The sequence below is a fragment of the Theobroma cacao genome, chromosome 3 (assembly GCF_000208745.1).
Source record: "Theobroma cacao cultivar B97-61/B2 chromosome 3, Criollo_cocoa_genome_V2, whole genome shotgun sequence".
NCBI classification, from domain to species: Eukaryota; Viridiplantae; Streptophyta; class Magnoliopsida; order Malvales; family Malvaceae; genus Theobroma; species Theobroma cacao.
Genome location: NC_030852.1, coordinates 29,803,633 through 29,825,662, shown reverse-complemented (window position 1 = coordinate 29,825,662; position 22,030 = coordinate 29,803,633). Strand labels below are relative to the sequence as shown.

General features: G+C 35.2%; 3 protein-coding genes and 1 long non-coding RNA gene across 4 annotated transcripts; 3 read left to right on the top strand and 1 right to left on the bottom strand.

Annotated features, from left to right (window-relative positions):
• Positions 6,649 to 8,312, top strand: LOC18605752. Its single transcript, XM_018117122.1, has 5 exons — positions 6,649 to 6,714; positions 7,361 to 7,436; positions 7,530 to 7,712; positions 7,903 to 8,061; positions 8,187 to 8,312. The coding sequence occupies exons 1-5, from the start codon at positions 6,649 to 6,651 to the stop codon at positions 8,210 to 8,212; spliced, it is 510 nt and encodes a 169-aa protein (XP_017972611.1). The 3' UTR covers positions 8,213 to 8,312.
• LOC108661321 lies at positions 9,309 to 10,363 on the top strand. The gene is made up of 3 exons (XM_018117289.1): positions 9,309 to 9,402; positions 9,646 to 9,823; positions 10,173 to 10,363. Exons 1-3 carry the CDS (start codon positions 9,323 to 9,325, stop codon positions 10,245 to 10,247), a joined length of 333 nt encoding a protein of 110 aa, XP_017972778.1. The 5' UTR covers positions 9,309 to 9,322; the 3' UTR covers positions 10,248 to 10,363.
• LOC108661273 lies at positions 15,023 to 16,212 on the top strand. Its single transcript, XR_001927028.1, has 3 exons — positions 15,023 to 15,323; positions 15,568 to 15,885; positions 15,998 to 16,212. It is a non-coding gene; the product is annotated as an uncharacterized LOC108661273 (long non-coding RNA).
• LOC18605749 (B3 domain-containing protein At5g24050) lies at positions 20,140 to 21,229 on the bottom strand. The gene has a single exon (XM_007038957.2). The coding sequence runs from the start codon at positions 21,227 to 21,229 to the stop codon at positions 20,357 to 20,359; it is 873 nt and encodes a 290-aa protein (XP_007039019.2). The 3' UTR covers positions 20,140 to 20,356.

The window sequence follows — 22,030 nt, the reverse complement described above, 5'->3', positions numbered from 1 at the left end:
ATTCTTTCTCGGGGGGAATTTGTTTGCACATTGTTGGTTAATTTTCTTTGTTGATAGTTGTAAGCCTGTCTTGCTTCTTTGTAAAACCGGATGTCTTTTACTAAGAGGCCATATTTACTATTGGGATGAATTTTCTTGGTCAGAATATGTGGGATTTGAAGCCGGATACGGATTTGTTAATGGAGTTACCAGAAGAATACACTTTTGAAACTGCTCTTGCGGATTTGATTGTAAGTTTCATCATGCTACTGGGATTCTGGATTTTGTTTTATCCTTAATTTTGTTCTTTTGGTAGGCGCGTTTACTCTTCTACTCGTTTAACAGGACCATTCCTTGCATCAGTATGGTTGAATGGTAAAAACAAAAGGAGATTGATAAGGTTTGAATTTACTCGTGAAATGTGATGATTTATTTATGATTGCCATTTCATTGCTGCATGATTATTCTATATATGGTCTGGTTCTTTTTTCTTTTTTTTTTGACTGGAATTTATTCTATAATGAAATATAATCTAAGTTCAAATAGTAAATTGGTGGTGTAGAGAAAATGAATTAAAATTTGATTGCATATGTTACTAACTGAGATTAATGATCATGGCCAATTACAGTAGCTTTAGAAGTGTTGTTTCTTAACACTATAAAAGTTGTAGATTTATGTCTTTTTGCTAGTTCCAAACGATTTTGTTGATAGATGTCGTGGTTCAGAACTTGTTTGAAGTCTATCTTGTTCAAACATGATGCCGGATCTTCCGTCCGTGTCTATTTGAAATCTGTTGTATTCCACCATCACAATTATCATGTAAAGGCATTTTTCTACCTCGTCTTCATGTGATCGTGTATCATGGGCATGCATGTGCTGCTTTTTCTTCATATAACTAATTCAACCTTCCTTTTATACTTATTTCTACATCATAAAATGGTTACATCATACGGTACTGTAGATGGCCATCTTAATATTTTTGCAGTGTGAATGTTCTTGAGAATACAATCTCAAGTTTTGACACTGGGCCTGGAATGGACAGCAGTGATGAAAACTCTATTGTTAAGTGGTATGCTTTACAAATTCTTCTTGCTCTTCTTTATTTTTAAGTTTATGTTGTATTAGCATATCCTTAGGGTATGTAATTAGATTCAGTGATGTATTCTAATGCTCTAGTTTTTGGGCAGATTTTAGATGTCTTGTTCATCACCCCACCCAAGCAAAAAGAAAAAAAAAACCAGAAGATTCCTTGAATTTGGGAAGTCAATAACTTTTAGTAACCAATAACTCAGTTTGCAATTGACTCATTCATAATTTAACTTTCAGTCTAACTTGTTCAAACATCAGTGGGATGTATTTGGAAGGAAACTTGCATTGGTTACTTCCATAAGGGGTTTCTAAAATTTAATATTTGATATTGTACAAATGATTAAGATAATTTCTACTGTCTAAAAAGAGAAAAAAGAAAGAAGATAAGAACGAGGCTGACCCCAAAGAGAATAATATATTCTTTTTCAATTTTAGCTCTAAATTGATAGTCTGCCCTTGGTTTTTTTTAAAATTTTCTTTGCAATATTTTTAATCATATTTTATTTTTAGCATATTGTAAATTAATTTTTTAAAATGTTGGCAGTGTAGTGACATTGTGCGTAATTTTTTATCATGCAAATTCAGGAAAAAATTTGATTCAAACTTGCCCATATTTCACATAAATTTCTATTACTGTTTGTGTTTCTTAATTATCAGTTTTTTAAAGGTTTGCTAATGAAATTTTACTTATTCTGCTCATTTTATTTAGGGAAAGATGGGTGCCTCTCTAAACAGATTATGTAAAGTACAGGCAATAGGGTGCAAACCTCCATACTTAATGGTAAAAATTTTTGTGGATTTCTGTTCCTTTTTCTTTTGGTTGTATGCGGTAGTATCTCCGTTTGAAATGCACGTACTTGGACTTTGTTCTTTTTTCTTCATGCTCTTAGTTGGTATCATTTTCTATTTAATCCATGTATGACATTTGAAAAAAAGCAGTGATCTCTATGGTGGTTAGTTTTACCCCCTACCATATTTGAGTAGGCATGCATTCACTGTTTTCACTAATTAGGTGCAAGTGTGTGTTGGATTAGTTTTCCTTTAGGGTTTTACCATCTTTCTGTTGATCAGAGCCATTTATTTCTATAAAGAGATTGCGATGTTCAAAGGATTTTACGGTGATTTGATGTTTTTCTCCATTTTAATATCAACTTACTCTGCACTATGAAAGATGGCAATTGTTCATTTCTCTTTATACGATCTCTGAATTTGTCAGTTAGAAGCACTTTTCTGTGACAATGCTGCCCTTTTTGGGCATGTTTGGATATGGAGGACTTATGGCATCTATGCATCTAGGGAGGTATGACCTCTTGGAAAAATTGATCATGCCCCTACCTTTTTTTTGTTCTGATTAATGAATCATGATATGATAGATTTTCATGGTTTTTTTTCTTCTCGTACAACTGCGCTATAATTTTTTCCATGAGAAAAGAGTCCAAGAAAGTTTACACATTACATTTTGGGTGAGAGGCTATACTCAGCAATTCTAATCCTGAACGTACTTGGAGGGAAAGCATGTTCTCTGAGCTCTAATTTCCCTAAAGAGTGTAATATCTCTCTGTCTCTATCTTGTTTTAAAAAATTGCAGTACTATTATCTAGAAAGTTTCTCATACTTTTGTTGCATTATTGTTATTTTATGTTCTTTTTACTTTAGACTGATGGTGGCATCAGGGATGCTTCAGAAGATGAAATTAGAAATCTCCTCATGAGAGCTTTACAAAGGTTTACTCTGCTGCACTTACTCTTGGTGTATTGTTGTCTCCAGGGCTAGATCCTTAATCCATGTTCCCATGTTCCTCACTTTTCATATTAGAGGTTTTGTGCATGTGGTGAATTTCTTTGTTCCCTATTTTGATTTGTCAGATCTTCTAGGATGTTACAGTCAAGTATATTATTTCACATAGTTGCTGTCCTATTCTGCCTGTTTATTTTGGACTGTTGCCTGTTGTCCATTTCTCAGTATGTGTGACATTAAATTGTCATGGACATGTGTAACTGGTTACACTCTGCAACGTTACCACATTACATAGGCAGAATGGATGGTAATTTTCAGGACAAGGCATGGTCAGCGATAAGTTGGTAACTTTCAGGAAAAGGCATGGTCAGCAATTAGTTGAAAATGTTATTTAAGATTTGCAGGTGGTTTTTATAAGTTCTTTGAGGAGTTTACTGCCTCTTTTCCATCTATAACCATTTCTGAACGTTCTTTGTAGCTTGGATCAATATCTTGAAAATCCTGTTCACTTTATGCTGAAGATTTTTCACTACAAATTTATGCTGTGATTTATTGACAATATGAGGGATGGTCTTACGTTTATGGCTAAATTGGACAAAGATTTCTGGCAATTAGCTACTCTGTTTGTACAAGTATGCTTAGCATTTACACAAATATTGTAATGTGAGCCTTATTTTTTCTTTGAAATTATGGTATTATTATGCATTACTCGGGCATTCAGTTTGTCCATAACTTTCATTTTAGGTAGGTGACGTGTTTTCCGTTAATTTCTGAGTTCATATATTAGATTTTGATAGTTTCATTGTTTGAATCACTTTACAGGTGGAGATATTAAAGCCTAGACAAAAAAACTTGGACATTTTTAAACTCCTATGCAAGCTTAAGGACATTTACTTTCCATATATTCAGGTGTGAGTTTAATATTTTAAGTCCATTACAACTAGGTGACATGTGAAAGTTGTAATATGGAGTTGTTGGATGGGAGGAGTCAATCATGTCACAGGTGGCATGATGCTGGTACCTCCCCCCTCCCCCTATGGTATCTTATCAGTAACCTTCTTTGCGATTTATATGGTGATGTACTATTTCTTTGGTTTTTTTTTTTTTTGCACATCTACGTTGTTGCTACTTCGTGAATGCTGTATGTATATCAAGGAGCTAAACTATTCAAATTTTTGAATTTATTCTTTTTTGTCTGTTTTCTGCTCCTAATTTGATGGGCCAGTCAGGTGCTGGTACGTCTGCATTTAAAGTTTTGATTATGGTTTAATAGTTCACAAGAATTTAAGAATATGTTTGACATTTAACTAAGAGTGGATTCAGAGAGATCTTTTCCCTTCATAAATCTTGTCTTCATTTATTCGTTTTTGAATATGACTTCCTAGCAGACTAAGTATGTGCAAAGTTGTGTCTGCTAATTCAGTTTCTTGGTCTAGAAGTCATGTTGGTCTGGATATTTGAAGGATTGAGTAATAAGTATTTTGTAGTTAATTCTGGGGTCTATTCAAATTAAAAATATGGGCATTATTCTTTGTCTATTTGGCATTTTGAACAATTACATTTGGTCTTATTTGTCATATTGCCTGTGTATATGGCTCACGGGCTCACACTTCTAATGCAAAAGAAATGTTTATTAGGTATCTCTCATGTGGGGGTCCTACATCAATGAAGAGTAAGCTTTGATATCACTTGTCATGAGCCTGCACTTCCAACTCAAATGGCAAGCTTATTAGGTGGAGGAAGGCCTTTACTCATAAGTCCAACATCATCTTTTGTTGCTAAGGGATCTGTGACAAATATATATATATATATCTATATATATCTATATATATCTTCATGTGCTTTTCTATCGTGCTTTATGTTTAAATATACCTTTCAACTTCGAAGCATTGAGTTGAATTTCACTTTCTTCTATACTATTGTTTAGTTGTAACTTTTTTAATTTATAGATATGTATTTTCGGTGTGTTTTGCATTTCTATTATCCAATCAACTTTGTAATTATACTAGAATCCTAGTTGGTTCTTATACATTACTTTGTTGGCCTGCAGTGTGATGAGTTGTCCAACGCTGGCAGGACTATTACATCTGTTGAGTTTCAGGTTTAGCTTATCACTGCTGTATGATTTGTGTTGTTTACAGTTCACTTTAAATATCGAAATGGAATATAAATTGCTGGAGGGAGAACACTTATGCGAGGATATACTTACTATATGAGGAAACTTTTCTGTCAAAAGATAAAAGAATGATGATATGTTACTTATGTTATCTGAATATGTATACTCATCTTATGTTAATCTCCTAGATATTAATTTGGACATGCTTTTTTCCTTTTCTCCTTATCGTTGAGTGGTTGGTAACCTTGAAAAAACTTTCGGGAGTATTGAAGGAAATTGCTGCTGTTCAGGTTAATGGTGTTGATTTGACATAAATTGAAGGGGGCAGAGCTGCAATCACCAACTTGCTTTCTTGCAGTGGTCCTGAATTTACCATACTGCTTCACTTCTCCCTAAAAAGGGAGAATGTTGCAACCAAAGGTTCTGGAAATCATCATGTCTTGCTATTTACTGCTTTTATCAATTGCAATCTTGCTGTCAATGGAAGAGCAATGTTGTTTTGTTTAGTTTTAAGTTGCTGAGGTTTTATGTTTGCCAGGTTCAAAGGCTTCTGAAGGGACAAATGCTTGCCTCAAGTGTATTTATTTTCCCATACATCAGGTAATGGATTATTTGTTTTTCTATTTAGACTTTGTGGAAGTATATAAAATCATAGTTTACAGGGGAAAGAGAATATTGAGAGGATTTTGGAGAAGTTGGATGCTGAAGGATGTGGAGTTGGAGAAAACTATGAGAATTTTAGTTGCATCCCAATTTCATGTCTTGGTCGTTTACTTCCAGATGCTCGTTGGGTTAGTTTCCTATTAAGCTTATGAATATAATGTGGTTTTTCATGTGTCATATTTGGTAAGTGGCATCATCTTAAAGAATTTGGCATTTTGCAAAACAGATAGATTTATGTTTTATGGTATTAGGCAAACGTTGGCTTTTGTCTTGTGCATGTTTAAAACGACTTGTTCATTATTTATCTTACCATCCAAAATTCTGGTCTGAGTTTTAACTCTTTGGACGTATTCCATTTAGGCTGAAAGGCATGTTCATTTTTTCTCTTTCTAATTAAGGAAGTTGCCTTTCAACAGATGCACTAGCAATGTTATCTCCTATTAAATTCTATTTGGAAAAATGTCCATAGTTATTTCACCTTTTGTGCACGCTATTTTGGTGGTGTGTTGGGAGGCATAGTACCTAAGACCCTTATCTTAGCCTCTCTGGAGTTTCTTTTCTTGTACTATAGATGTCTGCCTAAACTGAATTGAGAAATACATGCACATTTGAAGGCTTAAAAAGGAAATGTTTGGGGACACTCTAGAAACAAAAGGATGTGATGGTCCTTTAAGTGTGCAGATTCTACTTATAATTGTCAAAATTACCTTAAGATATCCGGGAATAGGGTTCTATCACTCTATCTTCGTAGGTTTTTACCTTAACTTTAACCATTTATTTGTGCATCTGGACCAATGGTAATTGGTTTGCCATAATTTCATATACATTAATGCTTCAGTGTGGTGTGCTGCTTGGTGGGGAACCCCAAGATTTAATATATAATGTACCTGCTTCATTAAAGGCATTGCTTCCTTTTATGGATTTGAGGCAGCACAAGGGGGATAAGTCTCGCTTATTGAAAAGATGTTGCTTGAGGGTTAAATGCTCTGTTGGTAGTGTTCAAAATTTATGAGAATATATATTTATACATGCTTGTAATGTTTCTTACTTTCCGTAAAAAGAATATGACTCAAGAAAACTCGTTTTTGGTTGCGGAGACTGATGCTGGCTTCAATCCAACGCCATTGAAGGTAGGCAACTTTGTGCGTTCTACTCTTTTCTTTACATGGATGGTTCCCGTATTTGCCATAGCTTGCTGTTATGTCAATATTTACTTTTCTTTTGGAACTTAAGTTGTTAGGTGGCTTGCTTCTAAGTGTTAGAGACAGTATTTTGATTTCTTGATGCGATTCCTTATGCCCTGCTACGTATATATTGGAATAATGGTCTTATGTGCGAAGATGTGTATGTATGTTGCATTTTGCTATGTGTTGAGAATTACTTGTCAAGTGGTTGGTGGTACCATGCTGGATCAGTTACAGCAATGATGGAAAATGTGCTATAACACAGCTGTATGGTATCATTATTTTAGTCTTGAGAACCATTTTACAAGTTCTTTTGGTCTGAAGCTTATTTATTAAGGCACTTTTCCTTGTTCAAGGGCAAAGTTTTAGTTAAAATTTAGTTCACCCCCTGTTGCTGCAAGCAGTCTAACAATCTCTGCTCAAAGATGAAGGGCACTCACACAAAATATGTTGCTTAATATATAGGGTTGTCCACATACAACATTCATATGATGATTGACAAAAGAGTTTATAAAGAGCCAAAGTAAGTTAATCAAATTGATGGATTGGACTAGTTTAAATAACGATATGATTATGTTGTTTATCTTTACAGACTGACTTGGTGCACCATAATCCTTTTTCCATTGCTCTAAAGAGCTTTGGCTGCAGGCATGTGGAGAAAGAAAAAGGTGAACTTTGTTTTTGGTTGGGGTCCATGTCAGATATGGGATTTTGTACTCAGTATACGTTTTTTTTTTATTCCAATCATTTTGATTCTGTAGATGTTGATGTTGAAATATGTAGAGGCGGCAAACAGTTAACCTTTCTACAACTGGAAAGGGAGTATCAGGATTGGCTTCTTCAAATGCAAGACAGTTATGAAAAAGAAATCCAGTCTGGTGCGGATCAGCCAGTACTTGTTGTCGGTCCTTTGAACAAGAAGGCACTAGGCATATCATATGATGGTAACATTATCTATAAGCAGTTTGATGGTATATGGATGTTTGATAATTTTTTATATTTTCAACCTCATAAGTTTGCTTTATATAAATTTTGCTAAATAAGATTAGGTCTGTATTTGTCATTAATTTGCTTCTTTCAATCCTGTTTTGGTTGACATTACTTACTCATATATTGTCTTTTTTCAACTTGCAGTTATAAGGGTTCGTAAAATTCTTAAGAGAAAGGGAGTATTGTGGGAAAGTGGCCAGAGAATCAACATTCTTAAGGGTGCATGTGCAGGGTTTCATAAGAACAATGTCTATGCTACTTTAGAATGTTTTTTGATTGAAGGATTTCAGGGGGGTTTTGGTGGTAAGCAATATATTTAAACACTGAAGAAGTTCAATATACCAGTATCTTTAACTTAATTATTGCATTTCGTACATCTTTATACTCTGGTGATGTGTCTGATGTTTTCGTTAATATGTTTTATACAGGAGAAGCTCGTATTATATGCAGCTGACCTGCTTGTGCAGCTGCTTTCTAAGTTTCTTGTAGTTTTTGGTGTTAATTCATCATTGTTTACTTATATACTTCATTTCTGAAATGGAAGTTCACTAGGTCTATCGAATGGCTGTATTCTATCTGTGAAGGATGCAAATGCCAGCTTTGATATTCGCAATTCATTATCTCTTCCAGTTAGTGTAATTAATTCTGGAAAGGTTAACTTTTATCGTTTGTTCCTATAGTGCTATGAGATTTCCCCTTTCATATGTTTGCATAACATGCTGAATTCTGAGCCATTTGCAGTGCCTAGCTATTGATGATACTGATTGGGATTGTCAACTTGAGAAACAATGTCAGAAGGCTCCCTCAAGAATTGACTTGCTGAATGTGAAACTGTGTCAAGAATTGAAGGTTGATGGGTTTGGTGATTCTTATCTGCTCATAATAGAACTGTCAAATAATTTTGGCATTGTCACAACAGAATGTATAGCCTTACAGATTGCAATCTCAATATCAACTTGCATGTGTGTGATATTCAACAAGCAATCCTCTATCTTCTTGGCGAATAAATTGGATAATCATTATTTTTTTCTTCTCTTTGGTTCTATTAGTTCAAGCATCTTCAGCCCAACTTTATTTCGATAATACTGGTTTCTTGTCTTAGGCATTGCCAGCTGATGCCACATTACAAGCTGGACTAGTTCCTCCAAAGGAAATTGTGGCTGTTCTTCATCCAAGGAGTTTTGGTTCTTCTAGTTCTTCAAATGACTTGGACCAGAAGGAGATTCTGAAGATTAATTTAGAGATGTCAATGGAAGTCAATTTTAGAAGAACCAAGAACCATCAAGATGTTAAACATATTTACTCAGGCAGAATTACACCTTCATCCTGTAAAGGGTTTAATGGCTTGTACGTATTCCCACTTGGTGCAAGTTCCCACACTTGTTTCAAGAAGCAGGCATATGTACCTTTTTATTCTCTGTTGTGAGTAATTCAGAGACTTCTTTATTTCTTGTTTCCTACTTTTATTTTTATTATCTCCTATGTTTTGAAATTTTTTTGATCATGCAGTCTAATGGAAGCTCACATTCATTAGGGACATTCAGGTTGACAGAATTGCAAGAAAATGCTGCTGGTAGTGCCTTGGCATAAGGTTGGGAAGTGGCAGCTTCTGAGTGATGGGAAGATTCCTTTATATAATGTGAGGTAGGAACTTGAGGATATGTGTTGCGGATTTGCTGTTCAATGAACTCCCTACCAAATTAAGTTAAATGTGTTTGGAATTAATATTCTTTCTAGAAATACATTTTGTTCTGGCACCACTTAGGAGTTTTAAGTTTTAAATTAGATTGGCATCATAGTTGTTTTCTGTAAGATTAATTTTTCATAACAGAAAACATATTCAGCTTATTCTTTATTTGCCTATTTTACTCTATGGTCCTTGGACAGGGTCGGTTCATGTTTTCCATTTATTTCTATCGCATGCTATGACATATATGACAATTGGATGCCATTTTCCTCCATTCCTGACTTCAAGATCAAGCTTATTATGAATGAAGGGTTGCTAGTTGATGTAACCAAGATGAAGCCATTCCTTTCTTCTGATAAATTGGTCCTTAATATTGAGGTATGTATCTTTTATGAAATTTATTTTCCTTTAAAAGACCTTACATCTATATGCCTAGAAATATGGACATCATTTTCTGCACATCTGCTCTTCTTTTTTGGTTTTTTTTAGTGCTGCAGCATGTCATGATTGAAAGTAAGAAGTTGGACTCAATAGGGCCTCATTATGCAGCCACCTTGATGATATATTCAAAAGATGAGTCGGTGTCGATTTCTGTTGAATGTCAAGGTGCTCTGCTGTATTTTTGTCATCTGCATGTAAAAGCATCACTAGAGAAACAAATTTTTATTTGATTTATAGTACAATGTTCTGAGCGTTTATCATGTTGAATTTTTTTGGCGCATATCAGTTACCCCTGGAGCTTTACGGAATGCCAAAGCCTGTCCAGAAGTTCTTGGAAACCAATTACTTCCAGGCTTCATAATTGAGCAGCTCATACTAGAGATGCAACTCTTTTATCATTTTGACGCCCTAGATTTGCCTGAATTATGATTAAATTCCTCTTTCAATAAGTTGTTTGGTTCTGCATATAGAGGGAGAGCGTCCTTTTATTTGCCATGTTATTAAAAGAAAGTAGTTAACTCATTCTTTCTGCCTAAGCATTTGTGAATTAACGCGTGGTTGTCACGTTCAAGCTCTCAAGGATGTAATTTTTGTTGAATTGTTCACTTATGTAAATTTCTGTTGCTCAATATTACGTTATGAGCTGAGCAATAATTATCAATAATTGATAATGGATGTGGCAGAATCTTTCCTAGAGCTTTACAATTCAGTTGTAGTAATTCTCTTACCTTCCCCGTCCTGTTTGTCTGAGCTTTTTTTCATTAGTTAGAATAATGTTCGAATCAATTTAGTAAATGCATTAGTTCGGATAAACCTAAAAGTGAAAAAATATCTTTGGCTCTCCAAAATATGTTTGAGTTGGAGTGCAAAACTTTTCACTGCTTCTAATGCATCCCAATTTTTTTATTACTTGTAGCATGCCTGCCATCAAATGAAAAAACTGCTTCTGATGCATCCCAAATTTATTATCTACCAAACTGAAAGATATAGTGAACAGGGCATCGTTACATAACATAGAGTTTTCCCTTTTGATGGATGCCATGAAGTGTTCTATTTTGTTAAAGGTTACTGTATTTTTTTTCTAATTTGAAAATTTATTTGAATTAACATGCTTCAAACAGATTGTTCTTTTGTTTTCTTTGTTTTAGATGGGTATTGTATTCTCATGCATTAATCATATCACAATATACTATCCATTGTTTAAACCATTTGGCAATGTTTGGCGTGCAATCCACATTATGCTACATCTCCAATCGGTATTATGGTCTGCACTATATTTCATTCTTTTTCAGATATTTTTTCTGAGTTGTGAATTTACCTTGACTTGCATTGTGGTTTTTTTAAAAATATATATATAAATCTCTTCATTTGTTAACTCAACTTTGAGTACTTTACAAGGGTAAATGTTATATTCTGGATATTAAGTTGTAATATTTGAAATATCTTGAGTATCTGGCACATGGAAGCAGATTATAGGTATATCTCTGAACTAGTATCTTCAAGTCACTAGTGAAGCTGGTGTAAATAACAAACAGGGAATAAGATTGTGATATGAACTTGTAGATTGCTTGTTAAAGATGACATATTACTAACATGGTAATTTATTTCCCTCAGATGTTTGATGCATATGGCAATCATGTTGCAGCGGGTGTGGAAGTTCAGTTCCACTTGGATGGATTTGTTATCCAAGAACATCTAGGCTCAAAGTATAAGGTTAGGTTCGTTAAAACATTCTATACCCGTACTCTATGAATAAACAATATTGCAAAATATATTTGACATTCAGCAAAGTTTGAAGTTATCTTCTTCGGTGTGGTATTAGGTGGAGAGAATGTCATAATTCGTATTTCTCAGTTGATGCTCTCTGAGCATGATGGTGATATTTGGTGGTCAAGATGGTGTTCAATTTATAATGTGCAATCTGACAGCAGTTTTCCAAATGTAGGTGGATGACCGGGGATGCATTGACCGTGGGTGCCTATTGAAAGTAACTGCAGGTTATGGAAAACCAGGTTTATAGCTTTAGGGTTCAGCTAACAGGTCTTTCCTGGTAAAGTGGTCCTTTATGAAACAAATTTCCTTGCAATATTTATGACTAAATTTGTATTGGTCATTCATAGTTTATATTATTATTTGTAATTTCAGTTAGTTTTTCTAGATTGGTGTTGATAGTGTTTTTTCAATACTCACCACATCCTAGGGGACTCAATATTGATGGTCCTTACATAGGATGCAAATGACCAAAATTTAAGTATTGACTATACATTTGTGGGCTCTTATTCATTTATTTGGTGTGCATGTGTGTGATTATCTAGTCATCCACAATTGCAAAGATTAGATGTGATTCCAAGACAAAGTTAATTGATAATACTTGTGAAAAGAAAAGGTTAATCTGAAGGTAGCTAATCTTTTAATTCTTATTCATTTATAGAAGCAGCTTTAGCTTATTCTTTCTCTTTCACAATTTGTAGTCGGCTCAAACCTTGGACTAACATGTAAAGTTGCAGTTGCAATTGCTCTCTCTGTTTTACATGATGATGAAGTAGTTTTAAAGAAGAGTTTCAAACTGATAAAAGGGAACTAAGAATTGCACCAATGGTTAGTATCTATTTCCTTCTGTTTCAGTTTCGTCTTTCAGACTTTTCACTCAAATTTCTCTCACCTTTTCTGTTATTATTACATGTGTTCTCTGGTACCAGAGCATTGCATTGCTGGCTTTATACTGGAAGATTTAGCTTTTGAAGTTGTAGATTCCCAAAATTCTGGTCTGTCTTTTAACTCTTTGGACAAATTCTGTATTGGCTGAAAGGCACGTTGATTTTTTCTCTTTCTAAATAAGGAAGTTGCCTTTTAACAGATGCACTTGCAATGTTATCTCCTATTAAATTCTATTTGGAAAAATGTCCTTCATAGTTATTTCACCTTTGGTGTACACTATTTTGGTGGTATGTTGGGTGGCATTGTACCTAAGACCCTTAGCACTAACCTCTCTGGAGTTTCTTGTACTATAGATTTCTGCCTAAACTGAATTGAGAAATACATGCACATTTGAAGGCTTAAAAGGGAAATGTTTGGGGACACTCTAGAAACAGAAGGATGTGATGGTCATATAAGTGTGCAGATTCTACTTATAATTGTCTATTTCATCTTGTAAGGCATTATTTCTCCGTCAAAATTAGCTTTAAGATATCCAGGAATAGGGTTCTATCACTCTATCTTCCAAGGTTTTTACCTTATCTTTCACCATTTATTTGTGCATCTGGACCAATGGTAATTGGTTTGCCATAATTTCATTGACATTAATGCTTCAGTGTGGTGTGCTGCTTGTTGGGGAACCCCAAGATTTAATAGATAATCTATCTGCTTCATTACAGACATTGCTTCCTTTTACGGATTTGAGGCAGTGAAAGGGGGAAAAGATGTTGAAAATGTGTCTTACTTTCCCTAAAAACAATATGATTCAAGAAAATTTGTTTTCGGTTGCAGAGACCGATGCTGGCTTCAATCCAACGCCATTGAAGGTAGGCAACCTTTTGCATTCTACTTTTTTCTTTGCAAGGATGGTTCCTGTGTTTGCCATAGCTTGCTGTTATGTCAATATTCACTGTCCTTTTGGAAGTTAAGTTGTCAGGTGGCTTGCTTCTAAGTGTAAGAGACCGTATTTCGATTTCTTGATGCGATTCCTGACTCCGTGCTACATATATATATATATATTGGAATAATGGTCTTATGTGCGAAGGTGTGTATGTAAGTTGCATTTTGTTATGTGGTGAGAATTACTTGTCAAGTGGTTGGTAGTACTGTGCTGGATCAGTTAGAGAACTGATGGAAAATATGCTATAAGACACCTGTATGGTGTCATTATTGTTGTCTTGGAACCATTTTACAAGTTCTTTTCGTCTGGAGCTTATTTATCGAGGTGCTTTTAAGGCACTTTTCCTTGTTCAAGGGAAAAGTTTTAGTTAAAATTTGCTTCACCCGCTGTTTGCTGCAAGCAGTTCCAACGATCTCTGCTCAAAGATGAAGGGCACTCACCCAAAATATGTTGCCATAATATATATGGTTGTGCACAACCAACATTCTTATAATGATTGACAAAAGAGTGTATAAAATTGATGGATTGGACTAGTTTAAATAATGATATGATTATGTTAATCTTTCCAGGCTGATTTGGCCACCATAAATTTTTTTTCCATTGCACTAAAGAACTTTGGCAGTAGGCATGTAGAGAAAGAAAAAGGTGAACTTTGTTTTTGGTTGGGGTCCATGTCAGATATGGGATTTTGTACTCAGTTTACATTTTTTTTAATCCAATAAATTTGATTCTGTAGATGTTGATGTTGAAATTTATAGAGGCGGTGGACAGTTAACCTTTCTACAACTGGAAAGGGAGTATCAGGATTGGCTTCTTCAAATGCATAACAGTTATGATGAAGAAATCGGGGTCTGGTGAGGATCAGCCAGTTCTTGTTGTCGGTCCCTTGAACAAGAAGGCACTAGGAATATCATCTGATGGTAACATTATCTATAAGCAGTTTGATGGTTTATGAATGTTTGATAATTTTTTATATTTTCAACCTCATAAGTTTGCTTTGGATAAAATTTGTTAATTCAGGTAAGGTCTTGTATTTGGTCATTAATTTGCTTCTTTCGATCCTGTTTTGGCTGATATTACTTGCTCATATATTGCCTCTTTTCAACTTGCAGTTTTAAGGGTTCATAAAATTCTTAAGCGAAAGGGAGTATTCTGGGAAAGTGGCCAGAGAATCAAAGTTCTTAAGGGTGCATGTGCAGGGTTTCATAAGAACAATGTTTACGCTACATTAGAATATTTTTTGATTGAAGGATTTCAGGGGGATTTTGTTGGTAAGCAGTTTATTTAAACACTGAGGAAGTTCAATCAACCAGTATCTTTAAGTTAATTATTGTATTTTATACATCTTTATATTCTGGTGGCATGTCTGATATTTTCATTAATCTGTTTTAAACAGGAGAAGCTCGGATTATATGCAGATGACCTGCTTGTGCATCTGCTTTTTAAGTTTCTTGTAGTTTTTTGTGTTAATTCCTCATTGTTTACTTATATACATATGTCCATTTCTGAAATGGAAGGCCACTAGGTCTTTTGAATGGCTGTATTCTTTCTGTAAAGGATGGAAATGCCAGCTTTGATATTCACAATTCATTATCTCTTCCAGTTAGTGTGATTGATTCTGGATAGGTAAGCTTTTATTGTTTGTTCCTATAGTGCTGTGAGATCTCCCCCTTTGCAGCTGCTTCATATGTTTGCATAACATGCTGAATTCTGAGCCATTTGCTTTGCCTAGCTATTGATGATACTGATTGGGATTGTCAATTTGAGAAACAGTCTCAGAAGGCTCCCACTAGAATTGACTTGCTGAATGCAAAACAGTGTCAAGAATTGGAGGTTGATGGGGTTGGTGGATTTTTATCTGCTCGTAAAAGAACTGTCAAATAATTTTGGCATTGTCACAACAGAATGTATAGCCTTAAAGATTGCAATCTCAATATCAACTTGCATGTGTGTGATATTCAACAAGTGATCGTCTATCTTCTTGGCGAATCAATTGGATAATCATTATTTTTTTCTTCTCCCTGGTTCTATTAGCTCAAGCATCTTCAGCACGACTTATTTCAATAATACTGATTTCTTGTCTTAGGCATTGCCAGCTGATGCCACAGTACATGCTGGACTAATTCCTCCAGGGGTATTTGTGGCTGTTCTTCGTCCAAAGAGTTTTGGTTCTTCTAGTGCTTCAAATGACTTGGACCAGAAGGACATTCTGAAGATTAATTTAGAGATGTCAATGGAAGTCAATTTTAGAAGAACCAAGAACCCTCAAGATGTTAAACATATTTGCTCAGGCCATATTACACCTTCATTCTGTAAAGGGTTTCATGGCTTGTGTGTATTCTCACTTGGGTGCAAGTTCCCCCGCTTGTTTCAAGAAGCAGGCATATATTCCTTTTTTTCTGTTGTGAGTAATTCAGAGACCCCTTTATTTCTTGTTTCCTGCTTTTAATTGTATAATCTTTTCTGTTTTGAAATTCTTGTGATCATGCAATCTAATGGAAGCTCACATTCATTAGGAACATTCAGGTTGTCTGAAATGCAAGAAAATACTGCTGGTAGTGCCTTCGCATAAGGTTGGGAAGTGGCAGCTTCTGAGTGATAGAAAGATTCCATAATATAATGTGAGGTAGGAACTTGAGGATATGAGTTGCGGATTTGCTGTTCAATGAATTCCCTACCAAATTAAGTTAAATGTTTTAGGAATTAATATTCTTTCTAGAAGTACATTGTGTTCTGGCACCACTTAGGAGTTTTAAGTTTTAAAACCAAAAATGAAGTTTTAAATTGGATCGGCATCAGATTAATTTTCTGTAATATTAATTTTTCATAACAGTAAACATATTCAGCTTTTTTTTTTATCTACCAATTTTGCTCTTGGGTCATGGGACAGGGTCAGTTCATGTTTTCCAATTATCCCTATTGCATGCTATGACATATATGACAATCAGATGCCATTTTCCTCCATTCCTAACTTCAAGATCAAGCTTATTATAATGAAGGTTTGCTGGTTGATGTAACCAAGATGAAGCCATTCCTTTCTTCTGATAACTTGGTCCTTGATATTGAGGTATGTATCTTCTATGAAATTTATTTCCTCTTAAAAGACCTTACATCTATAAGCCTACAAATATGGAAGTCATCTTCTACGCATCTGCTCTTCCTTTTTGGTTATTCTTAATGCTGCAGGACGTCATGATTGAAAGTAATGAGATGGGCTCAATGTGGCCACATTATGCAGCCACCTTGATGATATATTTAAACGATGAGTCGGTGTCAATTTCTGTTGAATGTCAAGATGCTCTGCTGTATATTTGTCATCTGCATGTAAAAGCTTTACTAGAGAAACAAATTTTTATTGTTTTATAGTACAACGTTCTAAGAGTATGTCATGTTAAATTTTTATTTTGCACATATTAGTTACCCCTGGAGCTCTACGGAATGTCAAAGCCTGTCCAGAAGTTCTTGGAAATCAATTACTCCCAGGCTTCATAATTGAGCAGCTTGTACTAGAGGTGCAACTCTTTTATCATTATGACACCCTAGATTTGTCTGAATTATGATTAAACTTCCTCTTTTGATGAGTTTGTTTTCTGCATATAAAGGTTCATGCTACCAGTTTTTACAATTTTTGAACCATTTTTTGTTTTCAATTCTATGTTTCTTAATTTCTTATTTTTTCTGCGTAGCTCCTGTCTTTGAATGTAGAAGATAGACTTCTGTTAAGAAAAATGGATTCCACATGAGGCAATAACTAATATCATGTAGAAGACAGAATTCTGTTCGAAGTCTGTGTTTTCCTTCCTCGTTTTCCCTAGGCTTTTGGTGGACTTTAAGTTGAATATAGCATGGACTGGGGATATGTTGGCTCCAAATTCTGCAACTTTCATTTCAGACCTTTTGTTTTCCTCTTTAAATTAATAAAGGAGTCTACTTTTCAGAATGATGCATCATTACGTTGCTTTTTATTACCCTTTTGACATTGTTGTACATCCTTCCCAAGATATATGTATAGATAGGTTCTTGTCCCTTGCAGATGCTTCAATTGGTAAAGTCCCATGCAAATGCTACTGCCTCTACTAAACCTCCTAAGTAAACCATCAATACGAGAAAAGAAGCAGAAGCCGAGACATTGCGAGACATTGTGAGTTACAAATCTGAAAAGGAAAGTATTTCTTGTATATTAATGTTATGTTTAAAGGAGTACATAAAAGAGATACAAATCAGTTAAAAAGAAAGTGTCCAGAATTTCCGAAGAACATACAAAGTATGTGCCTACGTGTGCTCTTAAATATAATATTCCGAATACACATGAAAACATTATTGTTTACTAACATTTGGACAAGTAATGTTTTCATTGTGAAGAGGGTATCATAATAACTTTATTAAAGCTTAAAATAGCGTGTGCATTTCTGTATTTATCTTGCATACTGAATGACATATTAATTGAAATGCAAGATAGAGAAATATTTTCAGGTTTATAGCAACAACGTTATTCCAACAGGATGTTGGACAAACTTGGTATTGGGCAGTAACATTTTGAACTGTACATAACACCTGCAAACTTTGTGTTTCTGAAGATTTGGAATGTTAAAATATTCTGAGTAAGAAGCTTTTGTTTGGAACAAGTAAGGGGAAGTATTACTGATTTATGGCATCATTAAGAGGGGCCTGCTTGATAAAACTATAGATTTAGTAGTTGCTTCTTGAAGCATGTGTATATTTGTTAACCCTTGATTCCATCTTGGTTGAATGCTAATCCTTTTTTTGTTTATAAAATCAGTGCGTCGGACACTTCTTGTGCTTGTCTATATTTGTGGAGAAAAGCAATCGAACATCTTACATGCTATGAATGAAGAACACTGACAACTGACTCCAGAATCTAAGCCCAATGCAGACTCACAAATTTGGCACTAAAATAAATTAAAAAAATGAAAATGACATGAAAGGATGTATTGTTTACAAGAAAAATACTTAAATATTCTTCATGAAATACACAATTTAACACATGACACAGTGCAAAATATTGTGACATGAGAGGAAAGAAATCTAGAAGAAGGGAGAGGAATAGATTTGGAATAGCATTTTAGTCCCTTGCCTCATTTAATACAGAAAACCCAGCTTATATATAAGCTTATTTTAGGAAAAATTTAACTAATTTATTACTGTTAGTAATTCAATAACAATTACAGTAAAAATCAAGAATACAAAAAATTATTAACATCTAAAACTCTTATGCAGTATACTTCTTCATTGCTCTTCAAAAAATCTATCATGTAATTTTCTTCATTAAATAAATAGATTTACCTCTAACACACCGCGATTTTTTAAAACTTTGGTTTCAATATGCATGTTAATTTACTGCTTTCGTTTTGGTATTTATTTTGCCCTTCTCTTAAGAAATTGTTAAATGCAAACATAGAATCATGCTTGACTAAAATTGAATAAATATCTAACATATAATATCAGGTGTATAGGAATGAAATGGTCTTTTTAAAGAAAATTTGGGATGTGAAGAAGGTAGTGGATATTATTAAAATTAGACTGGCTTAGTGGGTGAAATCTGTATGGCCTCAAGATAATTCAGCTGTTACGGATATTGCTCATTCTCCAACTCTGGCTGCTGTGATTATGGAAAGCACCCTCTACTGGTTGGTTTAAACTCAACACGGACGGTGCAGCCAGGGACTGCCCGGGTATGCTGGGGATTGGTGGAGTCCTTCGTGACAATAGTGGCGCTGTTAAGATTATTTTTTCCGAAGCAAGAGGCCGGGGGATGCCAGTGTTGCTGAGGTTTTTGACCATTCGAGAAGCTCTGGTTGGTGTGACAGGCTGGGGCCTATTGTTGAAAGCGATTCTAAAAACGCAGTCAATTGGGTCCTGAAACCATCTTCCTCCCCATGGCGTTTGAGAAACCTGGTTCTTAAAATTAAAGCTTTGTTGGGGAAGATTCCGAGATGGAAGGTCAACCATATTTCGAGATCATGTAATAAGATGGCGGATAATCTTGCTAAATTGTGCGTTAGACAGAAATCATGACTTGCTGCAAATTGTTCTACAGCTTATGGTGGTAGGCCGTAATGTGGAGGCCTTTGTGTTCTATTGTTAGGTTTGAGTGCCTGCCTGTTTGTGTCCTATTGGCTTTTTTTGGTCTGTGTTCACGAATGGAATTGAAGCATAATTCATATCAGGTTCGAGCCAAGTGTTTCAGAGATTTTGGTGCTGGTCTGTAGTCTTGTATATCCTTGCATTCTGGTTCTGATATGAGAGTTAGTAAGAGAAGGAAACAGGCAAGCTGGCTGTGCTTTCCACTCCTACTAATTTTTGTTGATTGCAAAGTTTTTGAGAGTTGTGGTAATGTTGTTTTTCTGCTAACAATTGTAAATGGGTTAGGTGCTGCCAGCTGATATTTTTATGTGGTTTAGGTTCTTTGTTTGTTGAGGCAGGGAATGTCCGCTGGTGGTTTCTTGTAACCAGTTTGTGTTTGAGAAGGATGGGTCTGACTTGTAGGCTTGGTTCTTCTTATGGTTGTACAAAGGAATTCCCTTCCTGGATTATGAATGAAATTTAAATTTTTTTTAAAAAAAAATAATATCAGGTGTGATGTAGCATGCAAAATACTTGCAATCAGGGAGAGTCTTAAGAATCTTGAAAAATCTCGATAGAATGTTATTTCGAATCGTTAATAGGATATTAATTGCAATAATTCTAAGAGTTGCTGAAAGAATTTAAAAGATTAACTGCATTAAACAATAAAACTTCATGAAAATCCTAAAGAAATGGAAACTACTTTGCGCTCGCGGCTTCTTCTCCAGCCTTTTCTGCCATTACCTTATTCTTTCACCATCACTTTTGCTACAGCTTGCACCTGAACCATCTTAACAGCTTATCCTTCTACAACCACCATGTCCCTCTTCTTGATGACTTGAACTTGCACCGTTTTCATTGCTCTTGCTGTGCCTAACCCATTCTTCGCTTCCTTTCTGGACATCATCAACCTTTACAAGTGCAAAGCAAAGACGGGATTCAACTCGAAAAGACCACAACTGCACCACATCATCAATCTCGAGTTGATTATTCCTAACAACCGAATTCCACATTGTGGTCAGAACATACATTGAACTTTTTACCATATTCCACCTCCAAAAGTTCAGGGTAGTCTCCTCCAGGGATGGTTCTAACAAGCGCACTTGCATATCCTTTTTGTCTTTCAAATCTTCTGCCTCTTTTTTGTAGAGAAATTCATGACCTCGGATTTGGGAGAATGGTATGGAGAAGCGACTGGCTCCAGGGTTTACGTCAGAGAAAAAGATGGGCTTTTGTATCACCAAAAGCCAATCCGAACCACCCATGTTGCTAACGATATGCTTTTTGAAGTTTTCAGGCAAGTCTGGCGGTGGATTAGGATAACTTGGTATGCCAATCTTGCTTCTCTTCAATTTCAGCCCTCCCTCTTCTTCTTCGTTGCTTTTAAATTTACTTCTGAGACCAACATTCTTGTTTAACTTTCCCAGCTTGAAATTTGTAGCCTCCTTTTTTATTAGACTCTCTAGTTTGAGTGCATTGTTTCGAAAGTACTTCAACTTGAAGACAAAGCCCTGTGTTTTCTTTTCTTCAACTTGTTTGACCTCTAAACTTTTCTTTTTCAATTTTTCTTGATCAATTTTTGTTACTTCTAACAAGTAATCAAATCGACTCCAATTCGAATCAAACTCAAAATCTTTAAAATCTTTAAGACAAAGTAAATTCATATCTTCTTTTTTATATAAAAACTAAATAAATTTTTTAAGTAAAACAAGAGAGAAATATTTGATTTTTTGTTGTAGAGTTGTTTACTTGCAATAAAAACTAAAAGAAATATTTGATTCTTCTTTGTAGAGGTTTTTACTTGAGGTGAAAGCTACTAAAATCTAGGGCTGGATATGAATAAGAGAAACATGGATGGGCTTTGTTGATTTAACAGCTGAAGAGCAACTATTATGATGGGCCTTTGACGCGAGAATGGGTCAGAGAATTTTTATTCAGGGGATAAGTTTTCAACAGCCTCTGAGGCATCCTCAGCTTCTAAAATCGCCCGTTGGGACTTGGGACTCACCTCTTCCGCCTCATTGCCATTCAAAACTGATTTAGGCACCGCTGGGCTCCTGTCACCAAATCAGTCTTGGGGCACTTCTGATTTCTCTGGACAAAGGCTATCCATATGATCTGGCAATTCCCCACTTTGAATTGAAACCGGCTGTTCCACTTTCTCCTGAGAAGCAGCAGTTGGAACAGCTTCTTCTTCTTCGGCATCTCTGCATCCAGCATTTCAGCGTCAGAAATCTTCTACAACAAGATCAGAACTTTGCTCCTTACCCATCTCCCGATTGGACGCTGAAATAAATTTCAACATTCCACCTTTGACATTTGGCATAGCATCCATTTGTAGACTCTGCTTCTTGCAGAGGAGCATGGCTTTCTGCAAGTCAGAAAACAAATTCCAACGCACCATCATTAGTTTAATTTCAGAGGTTCAAATTACTATTTCATACTTTGTGCAAGTACTAAATTGT

Coding starts and splice junctions, on each gene's coding strand:
- LOC18605749 (XM_007038957.2), bottom strand. CDS start 21,229: ATGAATTTACTTTGTCTTAAAGATTTTAAAGATTTTGAGTTTGATTCG.
- LOC108661321 (XM_018117289.1), top strand. CDS start 9,323: ATGCTGCTGGTAGTGCCTTGGCATAAGGTTGGGAAGTGGCAGCTTCTG. Junction 9,403..9,645: donor ATTCCTTTATATAATGTGAG/GTAGGAACTTGA, acceptor GTCCTTGGACAG/GGTCGGTTCATGTTTTCCAT. Junction 9,824..10,172: donor AATTGGTCCTTAATATTGAG/GTATGTATCTTT, acceptor GGCGCATATCAG/TTACCCCTGGAGCTTTACGG.
- LOC18605752 (XM_018117122.1), top strand. CDS start 6,649: ATGACTCAAGAAAACTCGTTTTTGGTTGCGGAGACTGATGCTGGCTTC. Junction 7,437..7,529: donor GCATGTGGAGAAAGAAAAAG/GTGAACTTTGTT, acceptor TTGATTCTGTAG/ATGTTGATGTTGAAATATGT. Junction 7,713..7,902: donor ACTAGGCATATCATATGATG/GTAACATTATCT, acceptor TTCAACTTGCAG/TTATAAGGGTTCGTAAAATT.